This window comes from Scyliorhinus canicula, chromosome 2 (assembly GCF_902713615.1).
Source record: "Scyliorhinus canicula chromosome 2, sScyCan1.1, whole genome shotgun sequence".
In the NCBI taxonomy this organism is placed as follows: domain Eukaryota; kingdom Metazoa; phylum Chordata; class Chondrichthyes; order Carcharhiniformes; family Scyliorhinidae; genus Scyliorhinus; species Scyliorhinus canicula.
Window position 1 is genome coordinate 46120639 of NC_052147.1, and position 27351 is coordinate 46147989.

At 43.3% G+C, this 27351-nt stretch overlaps 1 protein-coding gene across 4 annotated transcripts in view; it reads left to right on the forward strand.

Moving 5' to 3' along the window:
• Nucleotides 1-27351, forward strand: part of rcor1 (REST corepressor 1) — a 186339-nt gene that overhangs the window by 52747 nt on the left and 106241 nt on the right. For all 4 annotated transcript variants that reach the window (XM_038777300.1, XM_038777291.1, XM_038777283.1 and 1 more), the window contains exon 3: nucleotides 9293-9373. In XM_038777300.1, coding sequence (XP_038633228.1) covers nucleotides 9293-9373 — 81 coding nt within the window. The remainder of the gene's footprint in view (nucleotides 1-9292; nucleotides 9374-27351) is intronic.

Sequence of the window (27351 nt, forward strand, 5' to 3'; positions counted from 1 at the left end):
GCTTTAAGAATTTAAAATATTGAATTCAAAAGCCAGGAAGTTGTTTTAAACTTGTATAGAGCACTACTTTGGCCCCAGCCGAGTATTGTCTAATTCTGGACACCATACTTTCGGAGAAATGTCTAGGCTTTGGAAATGGTTCCAAGGATGTGGGATTACAGTTATGTGAATAGACTGGAGAAGCTGGAATTGTCCCTATAGGAGCAGAAAAGGATTAAGGAGAGCCTTAAGTTTTAGTAAAACACTAGAAGATAGACAAAAGGCAGGGTATATGTGATTTAAAAATAATTGATAAGGTACTAAATGAAATTGAAGGACAAAATGGAATTACGGAATGTGTTCATGTGTGTATAGGAAGAGAGTTGAAGTGCAGAGAGAAAGTGCCAGGGTAAAAGAAAGCACCTTGGAATGTTGTGATTTTAGCTAAGGTTGTATAGATAGGAGATCAGTTTTCTGGGTGCTCTGAAATACAGAATTTAACAAATGACACAAAATGGGGAGCACAGTAATTTGTAGCAAAGATCGTAAAATGATCTAAGAAGAAATTTAATATTTAAAAATAATAATGGGTTTAGATAAATTCCAACATGTGAAGAGTCAATAATGAAAGGGCTCAGCTTTGAAGTGAAAGGCAAATGAGTCCGAGATGACATGAGAAATGACTTAAGCGACAAGTGGTTAGGACTTGGCATTCACTGCCCGATAGGCTGGTGAAAATGCATCCAATAGCTTTCAAAAGAGAATTGGTTAAATATTCAAAGGTGGTATGTGGGAAGGAAGATGTTGTTGGACTTGTGCCGATCCAATAACGGCTTGAAAGTTCCTAAAGTGTCCGACTACTGTTCTATGTTCACTGTAGCCCCTTGAAACAGCCTGTGCAGACTTGATGGCTGAATGGTTGGTGTCCTGCTGTGCTGTACGTTTCTATGATTTTCAAATGGCTTCTGATGTGTGCAACTCAACAGTTTATCATTTTCTTAACAGTTCCTGCTGTTTTAAAAAAAAATTAAGCTGGTTGGGAGAACCTTCGGACTGGAAGGGTATAGGGAATAAAATCCTATTCTAAGGCTTTATCTGGAGGAGCTTTTTCTTTCTCAGAAAGCAAATTGTTACAGTTTTTCTCCGTTTTATGAATTGCAGGGTAGCATGGTGGTTAGCATAAATGCTTCACAGCTCCAGGGTCCCAGGTTCGATTCCCGGCTGGGTCACTGTCTGTGTGGAGTCTGCACGTCCTCCCCCTGTGTGCGTGGGTTTCCTCCGGGTGCTCCGGTTTCCTCCCACAGTCCAAAGATGTGCGGGTTAGGTGGATTGGACATGCTAAATTGCCCGTAATGTCCTAATAAAAGTAAGGTTAGGGGAGGTTGTTGGGTTACGGGTATAGGGTGGATGCGTGGGTTTGAGTAGGGTGATCATGGCTCGGCACAACATTGAGGGCCGAAGGGCCTGTTCTGTGCTGTACTGTTCTATGTTCTATGTTCTATGTTCTGTTTTGGGTTTTGGTGGATTAGCAGCGCGATAATCTGGATTCTGTTTTCAATCCACTGGGTACATTCTGCTTTGTTTATACTTCGAGGCAGCTTTATGGATGAACAATTGGTACATGCTACTATGCAGCATATTAAAGAATGGACTGGGCATCTTAACTGAAAAAGGGATTGTCTGGTGGGCAGCTCTGTTTTGGTGGCAATGTACTGACCTTTTACACTGCTTTTGGTGAGACATTCCTCAGTGGCCAGGTTTATATTTTATTGATTCGGACGATGTAAATTGGCTGATGTTTATTGTAGTAAGATTCCTTTTGTGAATAATCTAATTTTGTAGCCATTTCAAATGTGATTTTGCATGAACCTATACTACCACATTAACCCCATAGCAATTCTACAGTTAAAAGCCCTAATTTCTGAGTGCTCAGACAGTACGATCACAATAAAGATGACTTCCAACTTTTGGGGAGGAATTCTATACAATCCAGATCCAAAATGGCATCCATTTGCCACCCAATTTCAACCTGCAACAAATGTTGAGGCATAGAATGTTGATGCCTTGTAAATCTTACCTGGATACTTTACTGGAATGAGATTAAGAGATGAAGGACTTGTGGAGAGCCATTGAGTCCAGCTCGGCAAGAGACCCTTTGGCTCATCGAGTCTTCACCAGCCATCAAGCACCTATCTATTCTAATCCCATTTTCTAGCACATGGTCCATAGCCTTGTATGCTATGGCGTTTCAAGTGCTCATCTAAATGTTGAGATTATAGAAGCTGGTATTGTTTTCCTCAGGAAAGAGAAGATTTAATGGAGATGTTCAAAATCATGAAGGTTTTTAAAAATATTCGTTCATGGGACGTGGGCGTCGCAGGCTGTGCCAGCATTAATTGCCCTTGATTGGCATGATCTTTGAAATATGCCAATAGGTTTCCCAAAACTACTTATAATACTCTTAAAATGTAGTTTTGTTGGAATTAATCTTATCTCATTTACTTTGTATTCTATGCTTCTAATACAAAAGCACTTGTTGTCTCTAACCATTTTCTTCTGGCAGTTTGACTTCTAGCACCACTCTTCACACTGCTTTACTCAATTTAAAACTTCCATTATTTACAGAGCAATTCCTTTCTCACTTTGAAACCATAGTTCAATGTAGAAAAAAATGTGAAGTAAGATCTGCCCATGCTGCGCAGATGTGTCCTCTATTAACATTCTATGATCTTGCCCGCGCCCCATTCAATACCACTTAAACTACACCTCCACATTCCAAGAAGCTTTCTTTCACCCTAGCATTTGTTCTGTGCGCTGCTACTGTCTTTCTGAATCCATGTGGGCACACTCTTAATTCCATTCCATCCTTCAATTTCTTGTTTTGACAACTTAATCGTTTTTTAAAAATCCATTTAATTTGCATCTGTCTTTTGTCTATTTTCTAAAACTTTTGGTCAAGCATGATATTCTATATAGAATTATATCTTGCCCTAATTAGCTTATATTTCTTCAAGTATTTCGTCATTACATACCATATTATAGACTTCAATAATTTACCAGCAATAATTGAATTACGACCAATTGCTCCATGCTTTTTTTTATCTCAAACTTTGACGTTTGCACTGATGTCCAAACTAACCTTCGTCCTGTCACCCATCACCCCTGTGCTTTGTAACCTACCTTGATTTACAAATTCTCAGCCTTGATTTCAAATTCCCTGTAAGGTCTCATCGCCCGTATCTCTGTAGTCTCCTACAAGCCTCAGAGATTTCAGTACTTCTCCAATTTTGGCCCTGTCTGTATCACCACCATTGGGAGCTACGCCTTCATCTGGTTAGTCCCTTAAGCTCTGGAATTCCTTCCTTAAGGTTCTCCATCTCTCTCTTGGCGCACTGCAAATTTAATTTTAATGCTTCTGTGAATCTCCTTGAGACACATTTGATACATTAAAAGTGAGATATAATGCAAGATGTTGTGCATTCCTCTCTTCCCTTCAGAATTTGGCCACATTGATTTTCACCAACAATCACTCTTATTCTATGGAGTAGCCCGACTTCTATTTTGAAGAGCATTTTGGTTTTGGGACCCATCAATCATCCAGCACAGTATTACTTTCTGCATATTTTGGAATATTTTTAGTGTGAGAGACTCTGCTGTTTCTTCACTAGCTTCTCCAGATTCTCCAATGATTAATCTGCCTTGGGTTTGAATAACTTGGTTTAATACCAACTCTTGACTTAGATAACCTCCACTAACCTTTCCATATTCAACTCTGCTGGACCTATAATTTTAGTATCCTCTTTCTCTGTGAAAATTAGGTACTGTTATTAGTCCAACTAAGTAAAACAGCAATTTACTCTGGCTGTTCTATGTGTTATCTATTCGTGAATATTTAAAAATATTTCACTGATGTAATCTTTCTATTGGTTCATTGAACTTAAACCTTCAACAAACATTTTCCTACTGAGTATTTATTTCCTTTGCACCGTTGAAATAAGTTTGTTGCCAATCCCCAATTCTAGTTTCCAGTTTTCTTTCCACTTAATCTCAGCACATTCTTTGCCATATATTTCTTAGGAACGTTTTGTCCTCAACTTGTCGATATGAAAATGAAAAATAACTTGATCTTATGGTCATTGCTTTAAAAATGCTTGTAGGTTGCATATTTGCTCTGCTTTACTACCCAGGACTGGGTCAAGTAGTTCTTCCCGGATGGAGTAGCAACATATTGACTGAGAAAGCAGCCCTGCACACACTACAAAAATAAAATTTACGTTCCCTTATTTCCACCTATTTTGGATAATTAAAATCTTTAATTTGTCCACTGTTTCAAATCATTTTTTTTGCTTTACATTAGTCTCGAATATGATCCTACAAGTAGGATTGATCCCTTTCAGTCCTACAGTATGGTCATTAGGATTTCACCCATTGGGGTATAAATGCATTTAAACCCAATAAAGTAGGTACAGTGTTAGCCTCGTCACTCACCAAGGTTTCTTATTCGGCTCATAATGTTGTCTCTAAACTAGATGCAGATTGGGTGACCTCTTTATGGAACACCTCTGTTCAGTCCGCGAGGATGATGCAAAGCTTCAAGTGGTCTGCCATTTTAATCCTCCACCTTGCTCTCATGCTGACATCTTCGCTGTCTTTTCAGTGTGTTAGAGAATAAGTGAGAGTGAGGTAGGTGTGAAGTTGGCAGGGGGTCAGGGGTGAGAGAGGAAGTTGGGAAAGCGGTGGTGAGTGTCTGGGATTCAGTTGTATAGCTATCTAAATTATAAATATTTTTACCTGTTTTAATGTCTTATGTGTACTTATCCAAGTAAGTTGGAACTGTCTGAAGTCTCCAACAATTAACTCAGATTTGGAGATGTTTTTGGAGAGTCCCAGGGAGCAGGGGTGTTGCCCTTCGGAAGTTGAAACTTCTTGGACAGTTTCTACAGAGTCTTTGCAATGGGACTTTTCCGAGGGATCCTCCAGTGTATATTCCGGCGGACCGAGTGTGCGCGCACCCGGAGACCAGAAGATCTGGGCCATTAACTTGTCTGCACAAATGCTGCCTACCCAGCTGAGTATTCCCAGTATTTAATATTTTATTTTGATTCCCTGCTGCACTTGCCATGCTGTAATCTGTTTGCACTTCTAATTAAAAAAACTTTCAAACTGAAGGACAAGCTGCAAGATTTCATGCTCTAGCAAATTTTTGGTTAGATATTTACTTATGGGCTTTGTTGAAGAAACTTCACCATGGAATTCAAAGCCAGATGAGGTGAGAGTGACTATGCTCGACATCAAGGCAGCACTTGTCAAAGTGTGACATGAAGCCTTAGCAGACTTGAAGTTTAATGGAAATCAGCAGGATACTCCCCTGGTTGGAGTCATACCTCTCACAAATGAAGAGGGCAGCGGTTGTCATAGGCCAGCCATTTTCAGCCCCAGGACATGCTCTGGGAATCCCAACATGGAATTAACAGTCTAATGATGAACATTAAACCATTTTTGATTGTGATGAAAACCCACCTGGTTCACTAATGTTCTTTAGGGAAGGAAGTCTGGTCTACACACGACTCCAGACCCACAGCGATGGGGTTGACTTTTAAATGCCCTCTCAAATGGCCAAGCAAGCCACTCAGTTCAAAGGTAATTGAGGATGGGCAATAAATGCTGGCCCAGCTGGCAATGCCCACACCCCCTGAATGAATAAAACTAAACTGGACTACCATATGGCTACAGGAGCAGGTCAGAGGCTGGGAATTTTGGTGAATAACTCACCACCTGACTCCCCACTGTACAAGGCAGAAATGTGATGGAATACTCTGCACTTGCCTGGACGAATGCAACTTCGCCAACACTCAAGAAGCTTGACACCATCCAGGACAAAGCAGTCCACCTGATTCCATCCTCCAACTTAAATATTTACATCCTCCACCACTGCACAGAGTCACTAGTGTGTGCCATTTTAAAGTTGCATTGCAGCAACTCCTTTGACAGCACCTTCCGTTGCCTGAAATTTACCTACTAGGAAAACAAGTTCAGCAGGCACAAGGGAACACAACCTGTATGTTTCTTTCCTAGCCATGCACTATCTTTTTAAAAAAAAAAAAATTTAGAGTACCCAATTCATTTTTTCAAATTAAAGGGCAATTTAGCGTGGCCAATCCACCTACCCTGCACATCTTTTTTGGTTTGTGGGGACGAAAACCACGCAAACATGGGGCGAATATACAAACTCCACATGGACAGTGACCCAGAGCCGGGATCGAACCTGGGACCTCGGCGCCGTGAGGCAGCAGTACTAACCACTGTGCCATCGTGCTGTCCCGCCATGCACTATCTTAACTTGAAACTATATTGTCATTCCTTCACTGGATCAACATCCTAGAACTGCCTTCCTAACTGTGGGAATACCTACGCTGCATGGACTGCAGCAGCTCAAGATGTCTTTTCACCATCTTGAGGACAAATTGGGTTGTGCAACAAGTGCTGGCTTTGCCAGCAATGCCCACATTAAAGAACAAAGAAAAGTACAGCACATGAACAGGCCCTTTGGCCCTCCAAGCCTGTGCCAACCATGCTGCCCGTCTAAACTAAAATCTTCTATACTTCCGGAGTCCGTATCCCTCTATTCCCATCCCGTGAACAAATAATAAAAATGGTACTTATGCCAGAGGTGGCAACTCCTAGATGTATACTTAACACTCTTGTGGGTAGAGGCTTGTTGTAATACTGCTGGTTTTGGTGAGAACCACTTGAATTTATTGCTGTTTGATGTAAATAAGACAGGATGATTAGTGCAAATAATGTGAACCTGAGCTGAGTTTCAGTCATTTCAGGATCGATTTTAAAAGGAGGTAGATAGATGAGAATTATTTAGGTCAGAGATTCATTTTGGGTTTTACTATACCTATTTGCAAAACTTTAATAAAACTGGAATAAAATATGCTTGTGCTGGTCAACAATTCTAGGAGTGATGCAATAGTGTAATTTGTTACTATTATAAAAAAATGTGCAGAATCTACCTTGCCAAAGCTCTCTGTTTGGTTTGTGCAAAATTAGTTGTGGAAATTACTCCCTACACCTACTACGAACTACAGTTAAATAACCCAATACAGTTCAAATGCCACCACTTAAAAATAATGATGTGGAGATGCTAGCATTGGACTGGGGTGAGCACAGTAAGAAGTCTTACAACACCAGGTTAACTGTGGAAATTGTACTGTTTCTTTGATGTTCAATGTGATTTGAAAGAAAATGATCATGTTTTGAAATTGAAACAAAATATGTTTGGACATAGTTTATTCTGTATGCATCCTGCCTAGAAAATGACCGTAAGCCATGTTTATATTTGTGTGCCAAGGATGTAATTTAAAATCGCTTTTCATGTTGCAGGGGTTGATGGTGATCAATTTTTATGCTGCATGCAGGTTGTAGGTTAAACCAGGGTCAAATCTCCAATGCTTTTTGCATCACTGTGAATTGGTTAAGATAGTAATTTATTGCATTGTAGTGAGATTTTCCCATTCCTTATATTTCAACACATTGTCCTTTGAAATGTAGAAAGTACAGATCCCTGTACATTTTTTGCACTTTTCCAATTTTGTGTGCAATTATTCAGATTTTGACATGCTTTTAAAGGTGCAGGTTCACAATATTAATTATGGTGCTGAAATATGAAAAAAAACAGCATGATATTTTAGTGACGTCTGCAAATATTGTCCTTTTCACATGCATCTAATGCTTGTGCACAATATAATTGCTATTGTTGCTAAACTCTATTAAATGTCACCCTATTCAAACTTGAAATATGCAGATACATGTATCTACAGGAATAAAATGAATGTATGAATTGTGGACAGTTTAATATTGTATAAGGCGCTTAATCATTTGACATTGCAAGGGAAAACATCTGGTCTTGCCATTGGTTCCTAAACATCTCCCTATCTTCCACACTTTCCCAACAACCCCATCTCTCTTTGCTCCAACCCCCCATGCATGCATGCATGCACACATGCATGTGTACACATGCATAATTAAAGTGTGTAGTTACAATGTTGCGATGAATGAAGAAATTGACAAATACTATATTTCCTATTTGTAATAGCAATGTTATTAAAAACCTTGATTTACAAATTATGCAGACATTGTGTCTCTGAAATTAGAGTCGTAAAGAGTGAAGTAATTAATAATGGAACATTATTTTGATTGCAGGAGATTCCCTGGAGTGTAGATAATTTTTGAGGCAGTGTTTTTAGTTCTAGCTAAGCAGGTTATGGAACGTAGTGGGATATAGATGATGTATGTAATGGAAGGAGCCAGGTCTATCTGTAGTTTTGCAGTCCGTTATAGGATTTTAAGTTGAACAGCCTCTCTTTTTTTCTCTCTCTCTCTCTCTCTCTCTCTCTCTCTCTCTCTCTCTCCATCTCTCTCTCTCCATCTCTCTCTCTCCATCTCTCTCTCTCCATCTCCATCTCTCTCCATCTCCATCTCTCTCCATCTCTCCCCATCTCTCCCTCTCTCCCTCTCTCCCTCTCTCCCTCTCTCCCTCTCTCCCTCTCTCCCTCTCTCCCTCTCTCCCTCTCTCCCTCTCTCCCTCTCTCCCTCTCTCCCTCTCTCCTTCTCTCCTTCTCTCCCTCTCCACCTCCCTCTCTTTTTAAGATTACGGATGAGCAAGTAACCTGTTTGTTAACTTTATTTATAAATAAGAAGTCTTACAACACCAGGTTAAAGTCCAAAAGGTTTATTTTGAATCACTAGCTTTCGGAGCACTCATTCACCTGAGGAAGGAGCTGCACTCCGAAAGCTAGCGATTCGAAACAAACCTGTTGGACTTTAACCTGGTATTGTAGGACTTCTTACTGTGCTCACCTCAGTCCAATGCTAGCAACTCCACATCATTATTTTTAAGTGGTGGCATTTGAACTGTATTGGGTTGTTTAATTGTAGTTCGAGGTAGGTGTAGGGAGTAAGTTCACATTTTTCCTTTTATTTAAGAACTGTTTAATTGTTAATTGTAAAGCTATTTCTTTCATGTGGTTAATTCTGTGTTCAATTAAAGTTTGTTTTAACACAAAAAATCTTATTGATCAGAGTCATCACTCCTGGGGTGAAATATCCTGTCCTTACAGCTTTACAAATTGAAAAATTATTTGGGGTTCTCAGCTGGTATCCTAACAAAAGTTGCGGTCTGGTCCAGTATCCTAACCATGTAATGACCACTGTTTAATTTAAATAACATTTCAAAATAATGGAGCTAAAAGCTGCAGCAATGAATACAAACTATATTTTAATATTTGTTTTTATCCTCCCCACACAGAGGTTGCAAAGCATTGTCAGGAAAGGGAGAACCTTGGAATGCTGGTCTGGTCACCTAATCAGAATATCTCTGAGTCTAAATGTAAGTTTTTAGCACATTTCACGTTTTAAGCATTATATTTCTATTCATGGACTTTTTTCTTTTTAGAAATTTGTGTTTAAATTAAAATTTTTGCCAATTTTTGCTGAAGTGATTTCTGATGAATATTCAATTTACACCTGTAATTGCTAGTAAGTATATTTGGAAGAAATCAATGGAAATATGATTTCAAGGTATTCCAAGGTGAGACAAGCAGAGCAGGCAAGGAGTGAGGCGAGAAAGAGAGCCTGTGTCTCAGTATATACTGTGTGCCTGCATGCTCCCCTTTTTACTCAAAAAAAAAAAGTGAGTTCTTGACCAGGTTTGCAAGCCTGTGTGAGGAAGGGGAACATATCTTTGTTTAATTTTTCAGTGCTAATAAGCCAGAGTAATTTTGAACTAGAACAAGTTTACATTTTTGTACCTACTATTGCGATCCTTTCATTCTTGTAATTAAGTTACATAATATTATGGTCAGCCGTGAAGCGGCAGCATTTACCACTGACCTCAAAAAGCTGTTCTCTGATGTGATCTAGAATAGGGTGCCATCTCCAGGGATCTGTGCTGCCTTTGATCAACCAATCAGAGTAAAGAATTCTGATAGACTGCAAACCAGGTAGTAATAAGCAACAATTGTAGTTAACTTTCTAATCATTTTATCAAAGGGATAATAATGATTCAGACGTGCTGATAAAGTTTATCATAGAATTTTTAAAAATGTTGTTCTCATGGAATGACATTCCACGTTGTAAATCATAATTTTTCAGAGCCATGGAGGTTGTTCAGAAGTGATTATGACGTAGTTGTTTGCAAGCCCATTAATAAGCCTTGATATTTTCAATGTTTCTTACAGCAAGCCTAGTGTGTAAAACATTGAAGGTCCCATGATTCTGCACAAATTGTATTTGCATAGTTTGCAAGAGAGCAAACCCTGTGAAGGAGTAGTGTATTACTGACAGCAGCTTTTATATTTCAATACTTAATTGGAGGCAGCAGAAGTTGCTGTTAGTTTTACACAGTAATGAAGTGCGCACTGAGTTCAACTGTCCTTATGCCCATAAATTGCAAGCCAATAATTGTGCTAACTTTGTGAGATGAAGTTACAATAATATCCTGATGTCTCCTAGTCTTTAATGCATTTCAATGGTCTGAGGGTCCAAGTGTTGCAAAGCACTTAAAAGATGTGGGAGTCTATATTTACAATGCCTCTGGTCTGTTGGTTAGGCTGTTATTAGCATTCCAACCTCACTCTGAAGCACAATATTTCCAAGATTCTTCTGAATAAAGTTGAAAGTTTGTTTTTCATAATTGAAAATAAGGAACTTTTATGAATGTATAATTCTTCCACGTAGGACCTTTGGTGTCTACCAGAACTAAAAAAAAAATAATCTCCCAAGTGTATACTGGTGTTTTAAGGGATCATTTTGACCTTCTTTAAAATTGATCCGAAGTTTATAACTGTCGTTGGTGGGATTTTTGGAGCGATGTGATTGAAATCACAATATTGTTTGAACAGTGAGGCAGAACTGAAAGACTGATTTTCACATTTCGAAGAAACTTTCATTCAACAAAGCAGCTCCTTCATTTACTTATAAGGATATCTAATGTCAGGATGACCAACCACTCCATGATTAAGTTGATTGTCTGTGTCTTATGCCATTTCCTTCTGAAGAGCCATTTGTCTCGTATTTCTGGGGCAGCAACCAGCAGGCTACTAAAGAGTCTCCATGTATCTTGATGAATTGTGCACCACTATAAATAACATTGAAACAGAATACCAAGGAGGCCTTGTTTATCGTAGCCGGGGCCTTCAACCAGGCGAACCTCAAGAGTGTACTGCCAAAATTCCACCAACACACCTCCAGTCCCACCAGGAACCCCAACATCCTTGACAAGTACTACACAGACATCAAGGAAGCCTACCAATCTATCCCCGACCACACCTTGGAAAATTGGACCACAAGATGGTGCTCTATGTCCCGGCATATAAGCAGAAACTTAAGCGGGAGAATCCATTTAAGAAGGTCATGCAGTGCTGGTCCGAGGCAACAGAAGAGCTCCGGCACTACTATTTAGAGTGGACTGGTCCATATTCAAGAACTCTGGGGCCGACCTAGACAAATATGCCACCACGGCATCAGTAAATGTGTCATTAATTGCGTGCCAAAGAAGATAGTATGTGCATTTAAACCGGGAGATCCACTCCCTACTAAAGTCCAGGTCTGAAGCGTTCACAACAGGTGACCCTAACCTATACAGGAAATCCAGGTATGACCTCTGCAAAGCCATCAGGATGCCAAGAGGCAATACCAGACTAAGCTAGAGTCATGGACTAATGACACGGGCTCTCGTCGGTTGTGGCAAGGCTTAAACAGCATAACTGGGTATAAGGCAAAGCTGAGTAGAATTTCTGCCAGCAGCACAGCCTACCCTCATGAACTCAATGTATTCTGTGATCGTTTGGAGAAGGAAGCCAACAAACGTGGTCAACTGCCCCAACAGCCTCAGACATACCCATACCTGCCGTCACAGCCTCTAGTCGGATCGGCCTTCTTGAAAATGAAACCTCGGAAAGCAATGGGTCCTGATGGAGTCTGGCCATGCACTCAGATCCTGCATGGACCAACTGGCGAATGTGTTCGCAGCCATCTTCAACCTCTCCCTGCTCCGTTCTGAAGTTCCCACCTGCTTCAAAAAGATCATCATTATACCGATGCCAAAGAAGAACCAGGCAATATGGCTCAATGACTACTCACCGGTATCCTTGACATCTATCATCATGAAGTGCTTCAAGAGGTTGGTCACGAGACACATCAACTTCATACTTCCAGAAATCCTTGATCCACTGCAATTTGCATCCTGCCACAATCGGCCCACAGCAGACACTATGTCCCTTGCCCCACGCTCATCCCTGGAGCATCTTGACAACAACGACTCATACATCTGACTCCTATTCATTGACTACAGCTCCACCTTCAATACCACAATCCCAGCCAAGCTCATATCAAAACTCCAAAACATAGGACGTGGCTCCACCTTTTGCAACTGGATCCTCCACTTCCTGACCCATGGACCACAAATCAGTAAGGATAAATAACACCTCCTCCACGATAGTCCTCAATACAGTACCAGGGCCCCACAAGGATGCGTACTTTGCCCTACTATGCTCCCTATACACACACAACAGTGTGGTAAAATTTGGCCCCAAAAGCATCTACAATGACAGCTGATGACACAACTGCAGTGGGTTGGATCTCAAACAACAAAGAGTCAGAGTGGAGGAGGGAGACAGAGAACCTAGTGGTGTGGTGTGATGACAACAGTCTTTCCCTTAATGTCAGCAAAACTAAGGATCTGGTCATCGACTTCAGGAAGTGAAGCATTGTACGCACCCCTGTCTGCATCAATGGTGCCGAGGTGGAGATGGTTGACAGCTTCAAGTTCCTAGGTGTGCACATCACCAACAATCTGGCCTGGTCCACTCACGTTGTACTACGACAAAGAAAGCACAACAACATCTATGCTTCATCAGGAAACTAAGGAAATTCAGTATGTCCACATTGACTGAACAATTTTTATGGATGCACCATAGAAAGCATCCTATCTGGCTGCATCACAGCTTGATATGGCAACTGCTCAGCCCAAGACCGTAAGAAACTATTAAGGTTGTTAACACAACTCGGTCCATCACGCAAACCCCGTCTCCCAGCCATTGACTTCATCTACACCACCCGCTGCCGTGGGAAAGTGTGCAGCATAATCAAAGGCCCCTCCTACTCGGGTTATTCTCTCTTCCGACTTATTTCATCAGTCAGAAGATACAAAAGTCTGCGAACTAGCAAGAACTGATTCAAAAACAGCTTCTTCCCTACTGTTACCAGACTCCTGAATGACCTTCTTATGGACTGAACTGATCTCTCTCTGCAACTTCTCTAATATTGTTAGCACTATACTCCGTATCCTTCACCCGATGTCCATGTAGTTACATTGTGTATTTATCATATATCCTATCTGCCTGGACTTTACGCAGAACTATACCTTTCGCCGTACCATGGTAAATGTGGCAAATCTAAATCTTGTCACTGAAACTCGTGCACAAGCAATCGGTCCATTCGGCCATGGCACACTAGGAGACCTACGGTCTGTCTGCCTGGGGTCGGACTGGAGTCCAAGTACATGGGGATGGGTGGAGAACTCAAAGTTGTTAATGGGGATCTGCGCCTGACTGTCTAAAGCTGGGGAATTAGCAGAGAAATAATTGGACAGCCTTCGTTCTGGGGGCTGGTCAGACCAGAGTCTCCCTCTGTCACTGGCAGGTTGGGTACAGGTGGTTAAAATGAGCGTGTTGCCGCGATTTCTGTTTATGTTCCAATGCCTGCCGATTTTCCTGTCAAAGGCATTTTTTAGAGAGATTGAAGGGATGATTACCTCGTTCATATGGGGAGGGAAGGTGGCCAGAATTAGAAAGGTGCTGCAGCAGAGGGGAAGGCAGGCAGGGGGTTTGGGTCTTCCGAACCTAATGTATTATTACTGGGCAGCGAATGTGGAGAAGCTGCGGAGCTGGGTCAGAGGGCTTGATTCCCAGTGGTTCAGAATGGAGGAGAGTTTGTGTAGGGGGTCGGGATTAAAGGCACTAGCAACAGCGCCGCTCCCGATGGCTCCGGGGAAATACTCGGAGTCCGGTAATAATGGCTTCATTGAGAATTTGGAGGCAATTAAGATTTTAAAAAACGACGTAAAACAGGGAGTCAATTAGAAGCAGACCTCTAGAGCAATGATGAGATGTGGATTCCCCCATCAGTGGAAAGAAGTTGATGAATGTAAGAAATTGTCAAATTATATATATATTTGAAATAATGTTATTAAAAGCTGGGTTAAGATGCACACAAAGTAATACTGCTAGAGCTGTGAATAAGTGAGATAATCATTGATTTGCAAGTGAAGTGTTCTAATATATTTTGAACCATTTACTTGTTTATGATAGCTAGTTAATGGAATATTCTTTATGTTTGAAGAACTCCTGGGATGTAGGTAATTTTAGCGGTATTGTGTTTGGTCCTGGCTAAAGAAGATAAGGGGCATTTGGTAAGAAGTGACCAAAGAATGCTTAGGGTACAGATGATGTAGTTAATGGGAGGAGCCAGTTCTGTTTGAAAAGTCAGTTGTTCCGAGAACTCTCATCTGAACAGAGGTGTTTCAGTTTAGTCCTGAAAGGTATTGTCTTCAAAGATTCTGCACAGAGAAATGCAAGTAGAAACCGGGTTGTTAACTTATTCATAAGTGGTATTTGAAATATATTGACTTGCTTAATTGGAATATAGTGGCAGGTTTAGGAAGTAAGTTGAGGTTTTCTCTTTTACTTTAAGAACTGTTGTAACTGTTAACTGTAAAGCTATTTTTTTGTTGCTTACGTGGTAATTAACTTGTGGTAACAAGTTAAATTAAAGTTTGTTTCAGCATAAATACCTATGGACGGGTCAGTATTATCTCTCCTGTGGTGCAGTAACGTTTCCTCACAGTTTTACAAATTACAAATAGTTGAGTTCTCGTCTGGAATCCAACAAAGTATTTTATATATTTGATTAGAGAAAGCAATGAGGCTATAGAGGTGGTAACCTCGAGTAGAGAGATAAGAAAATGGACACGTACCTGTCAAAAGCTAACTCCACAGGGTGAATAACATCAAAGGGAAATAAACCTTATAACTGTAGAACCCGAGAGACAGAGACAGCTAACATCAGGACTGTATCAAGTTGCAGATATAAATTTCCGAAAGAAGCCGTCATTTTCAGACTTGGGTGGGGGTGGATCTGGTGGCAATCATGCTTGTGGTAATTATTTGCTGGATTTAGCTCATTAAGTTACTTAATATTGGATGTTGTTTAGGAAAAGGAATGTTTCAGAATTCAGGTAACATAGATTTGGGGACCAAGCGGATAGTTTAATGTGTAATTGTGTGTGACTCGAATCTTTTAAGCGTCATAGTGTATTATAGTCCTTCTTGTGTGGACTTTTGTTTTCCCTTTAGTAAATATTCTTTATTAATTGTTTACACGACGACTGAACTGTTCCTCACTGGATTATACACCATTCCTCGCATTGTACCAGAAAAAAACAGATATACCACTACAAACTGGGGTTCCACGTTACTCTTCAGGTTTTGGAATACCCTCACATTTAACATGAACGTGGTTCATAACACTGTCGACTAAATCAAAATCATGAAATAGTTTCCTGTACTGTTTTATTTGACTTTCGTATTCCAATGTGGTGTTTCTACAACCTGTACCAAGTTAAACTAGCAGCAGATCACCCCCCCCCCCCCCCCCCCATCACCTGCTCTTCCCCCTCCCTTCTGACAGCTTTAAGCCATATATTCAAAACATCAGATCCTCAACATGGTGCTGTTTGATCCCTTTCGACATTCGTTTCAAAAACCTTTGACCTTGTGGGTAAAATCACTTGCTTAAAAAGGGGCTTCTGTGCCTACGGGCAAGTCTGATGGTAGGAATGAATAACTGTTAGAATGGTGTTGCTTCTTGCATGCAGTCCTCCACTGTGCAACAACTGTAAAACCAAGCTTAGCCGAAACGCTGTTGCTTGTATCCTAACTGGCAACAAGTTCAGTTGACACATCAGCTCTTTGGTCACTGACTTATATTGGTTCCCACTCGGGCAACACCTCCAACTTAAAATTATCATCCTTTATTCTAATTCCTTCATAGCCCATGTCCACATCTTATCTCTTTAACCTCCAATCTCTGTCCACCTCTGCTGACCTGTGCACCCCGATCTTCTCCACTCCACTGTGCCTTCAGCTGCTTAGGCCACTATCCCTGGATCCCATCCCTGAACCTATAATTTTCTCTGTCTTTCTGCTCCTTTACGATGCTCCTTAAAACTACTTAGATAACGTTTTTGGTCACCTGTCCAAATATCTCCTTGTGTGCCTTGGTATCAAAATATTTGTTATCATTTTCTGAAGTGTCTTGGAGCTTTTTTTGTTAACCATGTTGGAGGCACCATGTAAATGTAAATTATTTGTTTTATGCTGGTGAATTACCTGTGGGTGCTGACTTTTACCCAGGCATTTATCTTGGCTGTGGGATACAAGGGAACATATGGTTTGGGGTTCAACAGATGACCAACCACTAATTTAACCTTCCACCACAATGACTCAAAGCATACAATAGGTTATGTCCTTCAGTCCCCTACTTTCCTGAAATGCTGAAATTTTTTTAACACAGAATTGGCACCCCTAGTCCAGGTACTAGATAAAAATAAACTGTTTGGCTATCTTATTACTTAACGCAGAAGTGGGATCCCAATACATATCCCATACTTGCTACTTATCCCATAAGTTCCTTCTGCCAGTCTGCTTTCTTTGGGCAACAAGAAACATTTGATCATTCATCATGAGAACCCTTCAAGTCTGATCAACTGTTCATCATATTTATGGGTAATCAATTTGAAACTGTCACTGCAAATTGGATAGGGAAAATGTCTTCAGCCAGTTGTTGGATAAAATATTTTGTCATGGGTGTAGTTGAGGCAGTAAGTATTTTATAGGAAAAGCAGACGAACGTTTGAAGTAGGAAATGTTATTGAATTATGGAGGGTCAGTGGGGTAACATGATTGATATAGCTAGAGCCAGTACTGAAATGATGGGCTGAATGCCTGCCTTTTTTGATGTAAACTTTGGCTTTGTAGACCATATTATCTGATCGTTATTTAAAACCAAAAGAATGTTGGCAAAATGAACTGCATTCATGTTACCATTTAATTAATATAGAAGAGCCATCAGATATTAAAGTTATAACTAGTCTACAATTCCATCAAGAATTGCAAGAAATTATAATAGCTGGGCAGGAATATTCTGGATGAACTGAAGTTTGAGGTGAAGATGGGAGTCCAATAGATGTAGCAAAGGCAAAGATGATTCCATAGGTAATAAGCTTAGTCATGCAGTTTTATAGAGGTGGAAGTAGGTAATGGTGGAAAAGATATGTTACCGAAAGCTCATTGGAACAAAACATAGACACCAACATTGGAAATGGTCTGATTCAACCTCGGGCATTTGCCAGCGTGAGGAATAGAGTTGGTGACTGGGGAACAAAGTTTGCACCGAGGACAGCAGGCAATGGCTTTGGTCTTCCCAGTATTTACTTGGAAGAAATTTTGGCTCACCCAAGTACTGGATCTTGGCTGAGCAGCATGACAAATCAAAAGAAGTAAAGGGACCTATCTACAGATGTGGTGGTGGTGGTGTGGTAAGAGCTAGATTTTGTCAGTGTACATGTAGAATCTGGAATGATTTCAGATGAAAAATAGGAGGGGGCCAAGGTTAGATCTTCGGGGAACTCCTGGATAATGGTGTGCAAAGGGATGAGTAGCCAGTGCAGATCATTCCCTGGCTATGACTGAATAGATCAGAAGGTGAAAGAAACCTCATCTAGCTTGAATGCCACAGGAGAGGTTGGTATTGGCAGATGGCATGGTCAATCATGTCAGAGGCTGCACACAGATTGAGAAAGATGATAGTTTATACCATAGTCACAGAAGGTAATTTGTGGTTTTGATAAGAACTGTTTCAGTCCTGTGACAAGGGTGGGAAACTGATTAGAATCCAGATGTGGCGTTGTGGGAAAGATGTGTTGATTTGGGGGGGTAACAATCCATTCAAGGACATTGGAGATGAAAGGGAGGTTTTGGAGATGGGGCAGTAATTTACAAAGACAGAGGCCCTGTAACTGAGTTGTTTATGAAGGGGAAGTGATTAGTTGCAGGTTTGAAGGACCACTTCTAACTTTAATGTAAAGGTGGAGGCGATCAAGAATCAGCTTGTAATCAGTATGTGGTTATTGGTTAATATGAGAATAATTCAGGATATAAGTAATTGGAAAATGACTTCTTATAAAATCTGTTATTTGAAATGTGATATGCGCTTTAATTTTCATTGTTTGAATATCTAACAAACAGAAGATTTTGTTAATGAACATATCTAATTTACTGAAGGGCTACTTGCAAGCTATTGCCCTGTGTTCGTAACAAGGAAAATGCTTTGCTCAGACTAATACTGTGACTAATATTAATTGAAGCTGCTCTGACAGAAGTGCTTTTGGCTTTACATATTTTCACTGGATTACAGTGTGATTTCATGACATCACTATGTCTGCTGCAGCAGGTGTGTCCAAAATGGTTAAAAAAAAAATGAAGGGAACAGATATACATGTAGAAACTGAACTACTTCACCCGTCCATTTCTTGAATTAAATTAGTTGTTGATAAATTTGAGGACCTCAGTTAATTGTCATTGGTAGCGTTGAAATTAAAACCCGTTAAATGGGACGCAAGATTAATTTGTAAGGATGTATGTGGGAAACAAATTGATATTATGCCATTCTCTGAACAGTTGTTGAATTCTTTTTCAGTTGGTGGCTTAAGTACATGCATTGAAACCCATCTCCATATTTCATCTTGAAATCATGCAATTGAGAAATATACAAATGTATAGTTTATTTGCCAGTATGAATTGCACATTATCTCTCACCACTGAGACACAACCTACTTGTCTAAATCCAGAAAGCTAGATGCATTGCATCAACTTACTGTCACTAGTTCAGAATCCGAGGACTATGCCCCTGCACCACATGGACTGCAACAATTGGGCAATTAGGGATGGACAATACATGCTTGCTGATGATGCTCACATCCGAAGAAAGTATTAGCTTTTTAAAAACTTGTGAACAAGTTGGCAGAGCCAGCACTTAGAAGTCCCTAAGAGTGGATTAGAATATTGTTAGAATCTAACTAGCAGATATCACGCAGCCTACCAAAAAGAACAATGGTAACTTTATTTTTTTTCCCCTGTGGAGGTTACTAACAAAGCCAGCATTTATTGCTTGTCTTTATTATTATTATTTAATTGCCCATGAGTAAGTGATGGTGAGCTGTTGCCCTGATCCTCTGCGGTGCACGGGTAATGTGGATAATCCTACAGTGTTGGGTTGGGAATTCCAGGATTTTCATTACGATGAAGGAATGGTAATATATCCTCCCAAGTCATGATGGTGTGTGACTTGGAAGTGGAGCTTTCCGCTGGTGGTATTCTGATCCATCTGCTAGGTGGTGAAGATCGCAGGTTTTGAAGATGACCTTGAAGAAGCCTGGTGAGTTGCTGTAGATTGTGTACACTGCAGCCGTGGTGTGCCTGTGGTGGAGTGAGTAAATATTAAAGGTGTCAGTTAAATAAGTTGCCTTTCCCTGAATGGTGTTGAACTTAAGTATTATTGGAGTTCTCACATTCAAGAGTGGAGAATATTCCATCACACTCCTGACTTGTGCCCAGCAAATTGTGAAAATACCCAGTCTCTGACCAGTTCTTGTAGTCAAAATATTTATCTAGCTGTTCCAGTTAAATTTCTGGGGGCTGGCTAACCACCAACAGCTCGAGTGGGTGACAGAGTTCAATTTGTTGCAAGTTTCATTGCCATACATATCATAATAGAGCCACCACTCTAAATAGGATAATCTATAAATACATATAATACATGACTTATAGTTTGCCATCTAATGTTGTTTCAGCTCGTTTTGTTGCAACATTTTTGAGTTTAGACACCTCTATTTCATTATGACATTAAATGCTTAAACTGGCCAAAATTGTAAGACTGCATTTCTATATGACCAGCTTTTGATTGTGATAATTTAAACCAATCCAACATATTTTGACTATTGTGAATTAGAATATCCATTGCAGTGAATCTCACAACTGTAATAAACGGTTAGGTTTCTGGAATATTAACCGTGAGCCAATATCTCAAGTACTTTACAAAATGCCAAAATGCAAAACATTGTTTAATGGGAAGGAGTTTTGTGGAACTATCTTTTGGTTTAGTGCATTCCCATCCTACCTCTTCACTACCTTTCTATAGAATTTGAGAGTTGAAAATCCAGTTTTTGAGAAACAAAATTCCGTCGCCAACTGAAAGGTTTAATTGTTACTTTTTAAGATAAGGATAATTCATTAGAATTTTTAAATGAGCTCCTAAGCAAAGCTATGTCACGACATGTTAAGAAACTGTTGTCTGATACAAATTACGTGCTGATATGTTTGGAGTGTGCAGGTTGTTCTCTTATTTATTTTGCCTTTATCACAGATTTGTTTGAAGTCATGATCAGTATTCTAGATTAGTTTTGATGGACAGACCTATGGCATTTATTTCTGCTATCTTTTCATTACAAGATATCATCACCATGAAGTATCTCTGTAAATAAAATCAAGTTAGTGTGAGTGTTGAAAGGAAATTTATTCAAAGTAATTTCAATAACTACCGAGGCCGACTTCCGGTGGCGGCGATGACGTAGGAAGCCGCACATTTGGGAGATCCCGATTCAAACGGACTTTTCGGCTCTTTTTAGAGACCAAACCGGAATTCTTTTCAACGTCTCCCGGTGGGAGAAGGTGTGGTGATCAACCTTCTCCACATTTCATGACTGGAACTCGGAGTGGAAAGGGGGAAAAAACGGGGGAAGGATTCCAAGATGGCAGCCGGCGGAGCACCAGAGGAGTGGAGGCTGTGGGCGCAGGAGCAGCAAGCTGCTCTCCTGCGCTGTTTTGCAGATTTTAAGGCTGAGGTGCTGAGCTTTCTGCAGGAAACAAATAAAAAGCTTTCGGAGATTCAGACGACCCAGGGTGCTGCCATCCAGGCGTTGCAGGCCGCTGAACGAGAGGAGGAGGCCGTGGTCCTCATGAGTAAGGTGGAGGGGCACGAGGCACTCCATAAGAAGTGGCAAGACCGCTTCGAGGAGCTTGATCTCCGCACGAGGCGGAAGAATCTGAGGATCTTGGGCCTTGCGGAGGGGCTGGAGGGGTCGGATCTGACAACCTACGTGGCCACTATGCTGAACTCGCTAGTGGGGGCAGGATCTTTCCATCTGCTCCTGAGCTGGAGGGAGCCCACAGAGTACTGGCCAGGAGGCCTAAGGAGAATGAACCCCCGCGTGCGGTGCTGGTGAGGTTCCACCGGTTCAGTGATTGGGAGTGTGTGCTGCGTTGGGCCAAGAGGGTGAAGAGCAGCAATTGGGAGAATGGGGTAGTACGGATCTACCAGGATTGGAGTGCGGAGGTGGCTAAGCGGCGGTCTGGGTTTAATCGGACTAAGGAGGTGCTCTATAAGAAGAAAATAAAGTTTGGAATGTTGCAGCCTGTGCGCTTGTGGGTAACTTATTTGGAGCGGCATCATTATTTTGATTCCCCGGAGGAGGCGTGGGCCTTCGTGTGGATGGAGAAGCTGGACTCGAACTAGGGTTTGCGGGGTCGGTTGTAACGCTTTGTTGCTGGTTTCTGCTGTTGCTGTGTTTTTTTCTGTACTTTTGTAATTTTGATATGGTTATTTATTGGGGTGTTGTTCTGTTTTTTGTTGGGGGCATTGTTTGAGTTTTGTATTTTGCGGGGGGGGGGTGGGGGGTTTGTTGTATTCTGTATAGGGTTGGGGGGTATGGAGTGGGGCTGGTATTTGGGAGCTGCGTCAGAAGGGTGTGGTGGGGCAGTGCGAAAGCGCGGGCTTTCCTCTGGTTTCCCGCGTTGCGGGGCTGGGGGGTGGAGATGGTGACAGGGGGGACCTTACCTGGTTCCTCCCCGCGCTGGAGCGGTGCCTTGAGGAGTGACAGGATGGGGGATGATCCCACTCTGGGAGGGGGAGGGGTTTTTGGCGGGATTTTCCGGGGTCAGCAGAAGTTAGCTGACCCACGGAAGTACAATGGAGGACGGTTCGCGGCTAGGAGGGTTCCTAGCCTGGGGGGGGGAAGGGGAATACCGGGTTGCTGCTGGCAGGGTCAGGAAGGAGCTGGTGTGGGCCGGGGGGACAGAGGTGAGGTGTTGTCGCCGTGGGGACTGGGTCAGGCGGGGGGTGCTGGCCTGGGGTGGGCAGTCGACGGGCTATGGCTAGTCGACGGGGGAGGGGGGCGGGGCGCCCCTGATCCGGTTGGTCACCTGGAATGCGAGAGGACTGAATGGGCTGGTGAAGCGCCTAGTGTACTTGCTCATCTGAGGGGGCTAAAGACAGATGTGGCAATGCTTCAGGAGACCCACCTGAAGGTGGCGGACCAGGTCAGTCTGAGGAAGGGGTGGGTGGGGCAGGTTTTCCACTCCGGGTTGGATGTGAAGAACCGGGGAGTGGCGATTCTGTGTCGTTTGAGGCATTTGAGGTGGTGGCGGATAAGGGGGGTAGGTTTGTTATGGCAAGGGGCAGGCTATAGGGAGAGAAGGTGGTACTTGTTAGTGTGTATGCCCCAAATTGGGATGATGCGGGCTTTATGAGGCATATGCTGGGACGTGTCCCGGATCTAGAGGCGGGAGGTCTGATTATGGGGGGGGGGACTTCAATACGGTGTTGGATCCTTCACTGGATTGGTCCAGTTCAAGGACGGGTAGGAGGCCGGCGGCGGCCAAGGTGCTGAGGGGGTTTATGGACCAGATGGGAGGGGTGGACCCATGGAGGTTTGTGAGGCCGAGGGCACGGGAGTACTCTTTTTCTTCTCCCATGTACATAGGGTTTACTCTCAGATAGACTTCTTTGTGGTGAGTAGGGGACTGGTTCAGAGAGTGGAGGAAGCCGAATATTCGGCCATTGCAATCTCCGACCGCGCTCCGCATTGGATGGAGTTGGAGATGGGGGAGGTGCGTCCCGTTGTGGCGGTTGGATGTGGGGTTGTTGGCGGAGGAGGAGGTGTGCAGGAGGGTCCGGGCAAGTATTGAGGGGTGCCTCGAGGTGAATGATACGGGGGAGGTCCAGGTGGGGATGGTCTGGGAAGCCCTGAAGGCAGTGATTCATGGGGAGCTGATATCCATCCGGGCACCCAGGGAGAGGAGTGAGAGGGATAGACTGGTGGGGAAGGTCCTGGAGGTAGATAGGAGGTACGCGGAGGCACCAGAGGAGGGATTGTTGGGGAGAGGCGCAGCCTACAGGCTAAATTTGATCTGTTGACCACTAGAAAGGCGGAGGCACAGTGGAGGAAGGCACAAGGGGCAGTGTATGAACATGGTGAAAAGGCGAGTAGGATGCTGGCTCATCAGCTCCGCAAGCGGGATGCGGCTAGGGAAATTGCTGGAGTGAGAGATAAGAGTGGGAATGTGGTGCGGAAGGCGGTAGAGGTGAATGAGGTCTTCAAGGACTTTTACGGGAAACTGTACCGGTCGGAGTCAATGGTGGAGAGGAGGGGAATGGAGCGTTTTCTCGACGGGCTATCTTTCCCGAAGGTGCAGGAGGAGCAGGTGGAGGGGTTAGGGGCACCGATTGAGCTGGAGGAGCTGGTTAAGGGGATCGGGCAGATGCCGTCAGGGAAGGCGCCGGGGCCGGATGGGTTCCCGGAAGAGTTTTATAAAAGGTTTGTGGACCTAGTGGGCCCCCTGCTGGTGCGGACACTTAATGAGGCGTGGGAAGGGGGGACTTTGCCCCCGACAATGTCGCGGGCGCTGATCTCGTTAATTTTAAAGAGGGACAAGGACCCCCAGCAGTGTGGTTCATACATGCCCATATCTCTCCTTAATGTGGATGCCAAGGTGCTGGCAAAGATCCTGGCCACCAGGATAGAGGACTGTGTGCCAGGGGTTGTACACGAGGACCAGACAGGTTTTGTTAAGGGAAGGCAGCTGAACACGAATGTGCGGAGGTTGCTGAATGTTATCATGATTCCGGCGATTGAGGGGGAGGCTGAGATAGTGGTGGCGCTGGATGCGGAGTAGGCCTTCGATAGAGTGGAGTGGGGGTACTTATGGGAGGTGTTGGGGAGGTTTGGATTTGGTGAAGGGTTTATTAGATGGGTGAGGCTGCTATATGAGGCCCCGATGGCGTGTGTGGCCACGAATGGGAGGAGGTCGGAGTACTTCCGGCTTTACCGAGGGGACAGGCAGAGTTGCCCCCTGTCCCCCTTGTTGTTTGCATTGGCAATCGAACCGTTGGCGATGGCGTTGAGGGATTCAGGGAGGTGGAGGGGCTTGGTGCGGGGTGGGGAGGAACATAGGGTGTCGTTGTATGCCGATGACCTGCTACTGTATGTGGCGGACCCGGTGGGAGGGATGCCGGGGGTGATGGAGCTGCTAGCTGAGTTTGGGACCTTTTTCAGGCTATAAACTAAATCTAGGCAAGAGTGAGGTGTTTGTGGTGCACCCTGGGGACCAGGAGGAGGGAATTGGTAGGCTCCCGCTTAGGAGGGCAGGGGAGAATTGTTAGGTACCTGGGGGTGCAGGTGGCCAGGGACTGGGGGACTCTTCACAAGCATAATTTCACCAGGCTTGTGGATCAGATGGAGGAGGAGTTCAAGAGGTGGGACATGCTGCCATTGTCGTTGGCGGGGAGGGTGCAGTCCGTCAAAATGACGGTGCTTCCGAGGTTCTTGTTACTCTTTCAGTGCCTGCCCATTTTCATCCCCAGGGCCGCCTTTAGGAGGGCGACTAGCAGTATTTTGAGCTTTGTGTGGGCACATGGGACTCCGAGAGTGAAGAGGGTTTTCCTGGAGCGAGGGAGGGATAGAGGCGGGCTGGTGCTGCCCAACCTTTTGGGGTACTTTTGGGCGGCCAATGTGTCAATGGTGCGTAAATGGGTGATTGGGGGGGGGGGGGTGCGGCGTGGAAAAGAATGGAGATGGCGTCTTGTAGAGGTACGAGCCTGGGTGCCCTGGTAACGGCGCCGTTGCTGCTCTCTCCTAAGAGGTATACCACGAGCCCGGTGGTGGCGGCGACCCTGAGAATCTGGGGACAGTGGAGACGGCATAGGGGGGAAACAGGGGGCCCGATGGAGGCTCCACTAGGTGGAAATCATCGGTTCATCCCGGGGAACACTGATGGGGGATTTAGGGGGTGGTATAGGGTGGGCATCAGTAAATTGAGGGACCTGTTTATTGGTGGGAGGTTTTTCGGGCCTGGGGGAACTGGAAGATAAATTTGGGCTCCCCCAAGGGAACATGTTCAGATACTTGCAGGTAAAGGCGTTTGCTAGGCGACAGGTGGAGGAATTTCCTTTGCTGCCCTCGCGGGGGGGCGATGGACAGAGTGCTTTCGGGGGTGTGGGTCGGAGAGGGGAAGGTGTCTGACATTTATACGGTAATGCAGGAGGTGGAGTCGTCGTCAGTGGAGGAGCTGAAGGCTAAATGGGAGGGGGAACTAGGGGAGCAGATAGAGGATGGGACTTGGGCGGATGCCTTGGAGAGAGTCAACTCTTCCTCTTCATGTGCGAGGCTTAGTCTCATCCAATTTAAGGTGCTGCATCGGGCCCATATGTCTGTGACCCGGATGAGTAGGTTCTTTGGGGGTGAGGACAGGTGCACCAGGTGTTCGGGGAGTCCAGCGAATCATGCCCATATGTTCTGGGCATGCCCGGCACTGGAAGAATTCTGGAAGTGGGTGGCGGGTACGGTGTCGAGGGTGGTTGTTTCCAGGGTCAAACCAAGTTGGGGACTCGCGATTTTTGGAGTTGTGGCAGAGCCGGGAGTGCAGGAGGCGAAAGAGGCCGGTGTGTTGGCCTTTGCGTCCCTAGTAGCCCGGCGGAGGATCTTGATGCAGTGGAAAGATGCGTGGCCCCCAAGTGTGGAGACCTGGATCAGTGACATGGTGGGATTTATAAAATTGGAGAGGGTCAAATTTGCCCTGAGAGGATCAGTACAAGGGTTCTATAAACGGTGGCAGCCTTTTCTGGACTTTCTGGCTCAAAGATGGGTACCTTGGTCAATAGCAGCAGCAACCGCGGGGGGGGGGGGGGGGGGGGGGGGAAGCGGAAGGAGGGGTGTTCTTTATTATTGTTTCTATTTTTCCTATGGTTATTTAACATAATATTGTGTTAATTTAAGTTGTTAATATGTTTTGCTGTTCATTGAGGATGGGCGAATGTTTATGATTTATCATTATTGTTATTGTTGGTATTTTATTGCGGTTCGTTGTTATATAAATACAAAATTTTTCAATAAAAATTATTTTTAAAAAAACTACCAAGGCCACAGCACTGAGTAGAAGGCAGCATCAACTTTAGTTAATATGGAAAAGGAGAGTTGATGTTGATCTACTTTGTATCTGTGTACTGCTGACATCAATATATGTGCAAAAATATTTGACATCTTGAATTAATACTTCTTTATCCTGAAACCCAACCTACAGTTTAATGTACTTTACTAGTTGCCTTAATCTTGCACCTTATTTTGAGAGATCACTTTTGGCTTCAAAGTCTCCTATATCATACATGCATCATTCCACAATCAAAATGAACAATGGATTTGTGTTGACTCTTTGCTCTCTCTTTTGCAAAACACTGAAACTTGCTGTACATTGAATTGTGCAGCACCGAAACAGATCATTTAGCTTACTTGGTCCGTGTCAGTGTTTATGCATCACACAACACTCCTTCCACCCCACTTCATCTAATTCTATCAATATAACATTCCATTCTTTTCTTCCTCCTATGTTTATCTTATTTCCTTTAAATGCATCGATGCTATTTGCCGATTATATAACCGATCACTGGGTGAAGAATTTCCTGGATTTATTGCTCCCTTTTATATTTATAGCCCCAATTTTCTACCCAATCAAACCCTTTCATAATTTTTACAGATTTCTGTCCAGTCACCCTTCGGTCTTCAAGATTAGGTTGGAAGTGCGGGCTTAAGTGGGGTGCTCTTTCCAAGGGCCGGTGCAAACTCGATGGGCCAAACGGCCTCCTGTACTGTAAATTCTGTACTGTAAATTCCATGATATGACCCACAGCCTATTCAGTCATTTCTCATTGATGTAACCTGCAAATTAATTATATTTTTAAATTTGATGATGTCTGTCTCAGTATTGAAGGTACTCCCAATTTGATGTCACCATAAATTTAGAATTTGTATCTCCTTTGCTTGATTTTGATCTCTGTGCTTGATTTGGGACATTTCTGGGTGAAACAATTGCACAAGTTTATATCCTACTTTGCACTTACAGAGAAGCTGCCCTGTCAGTT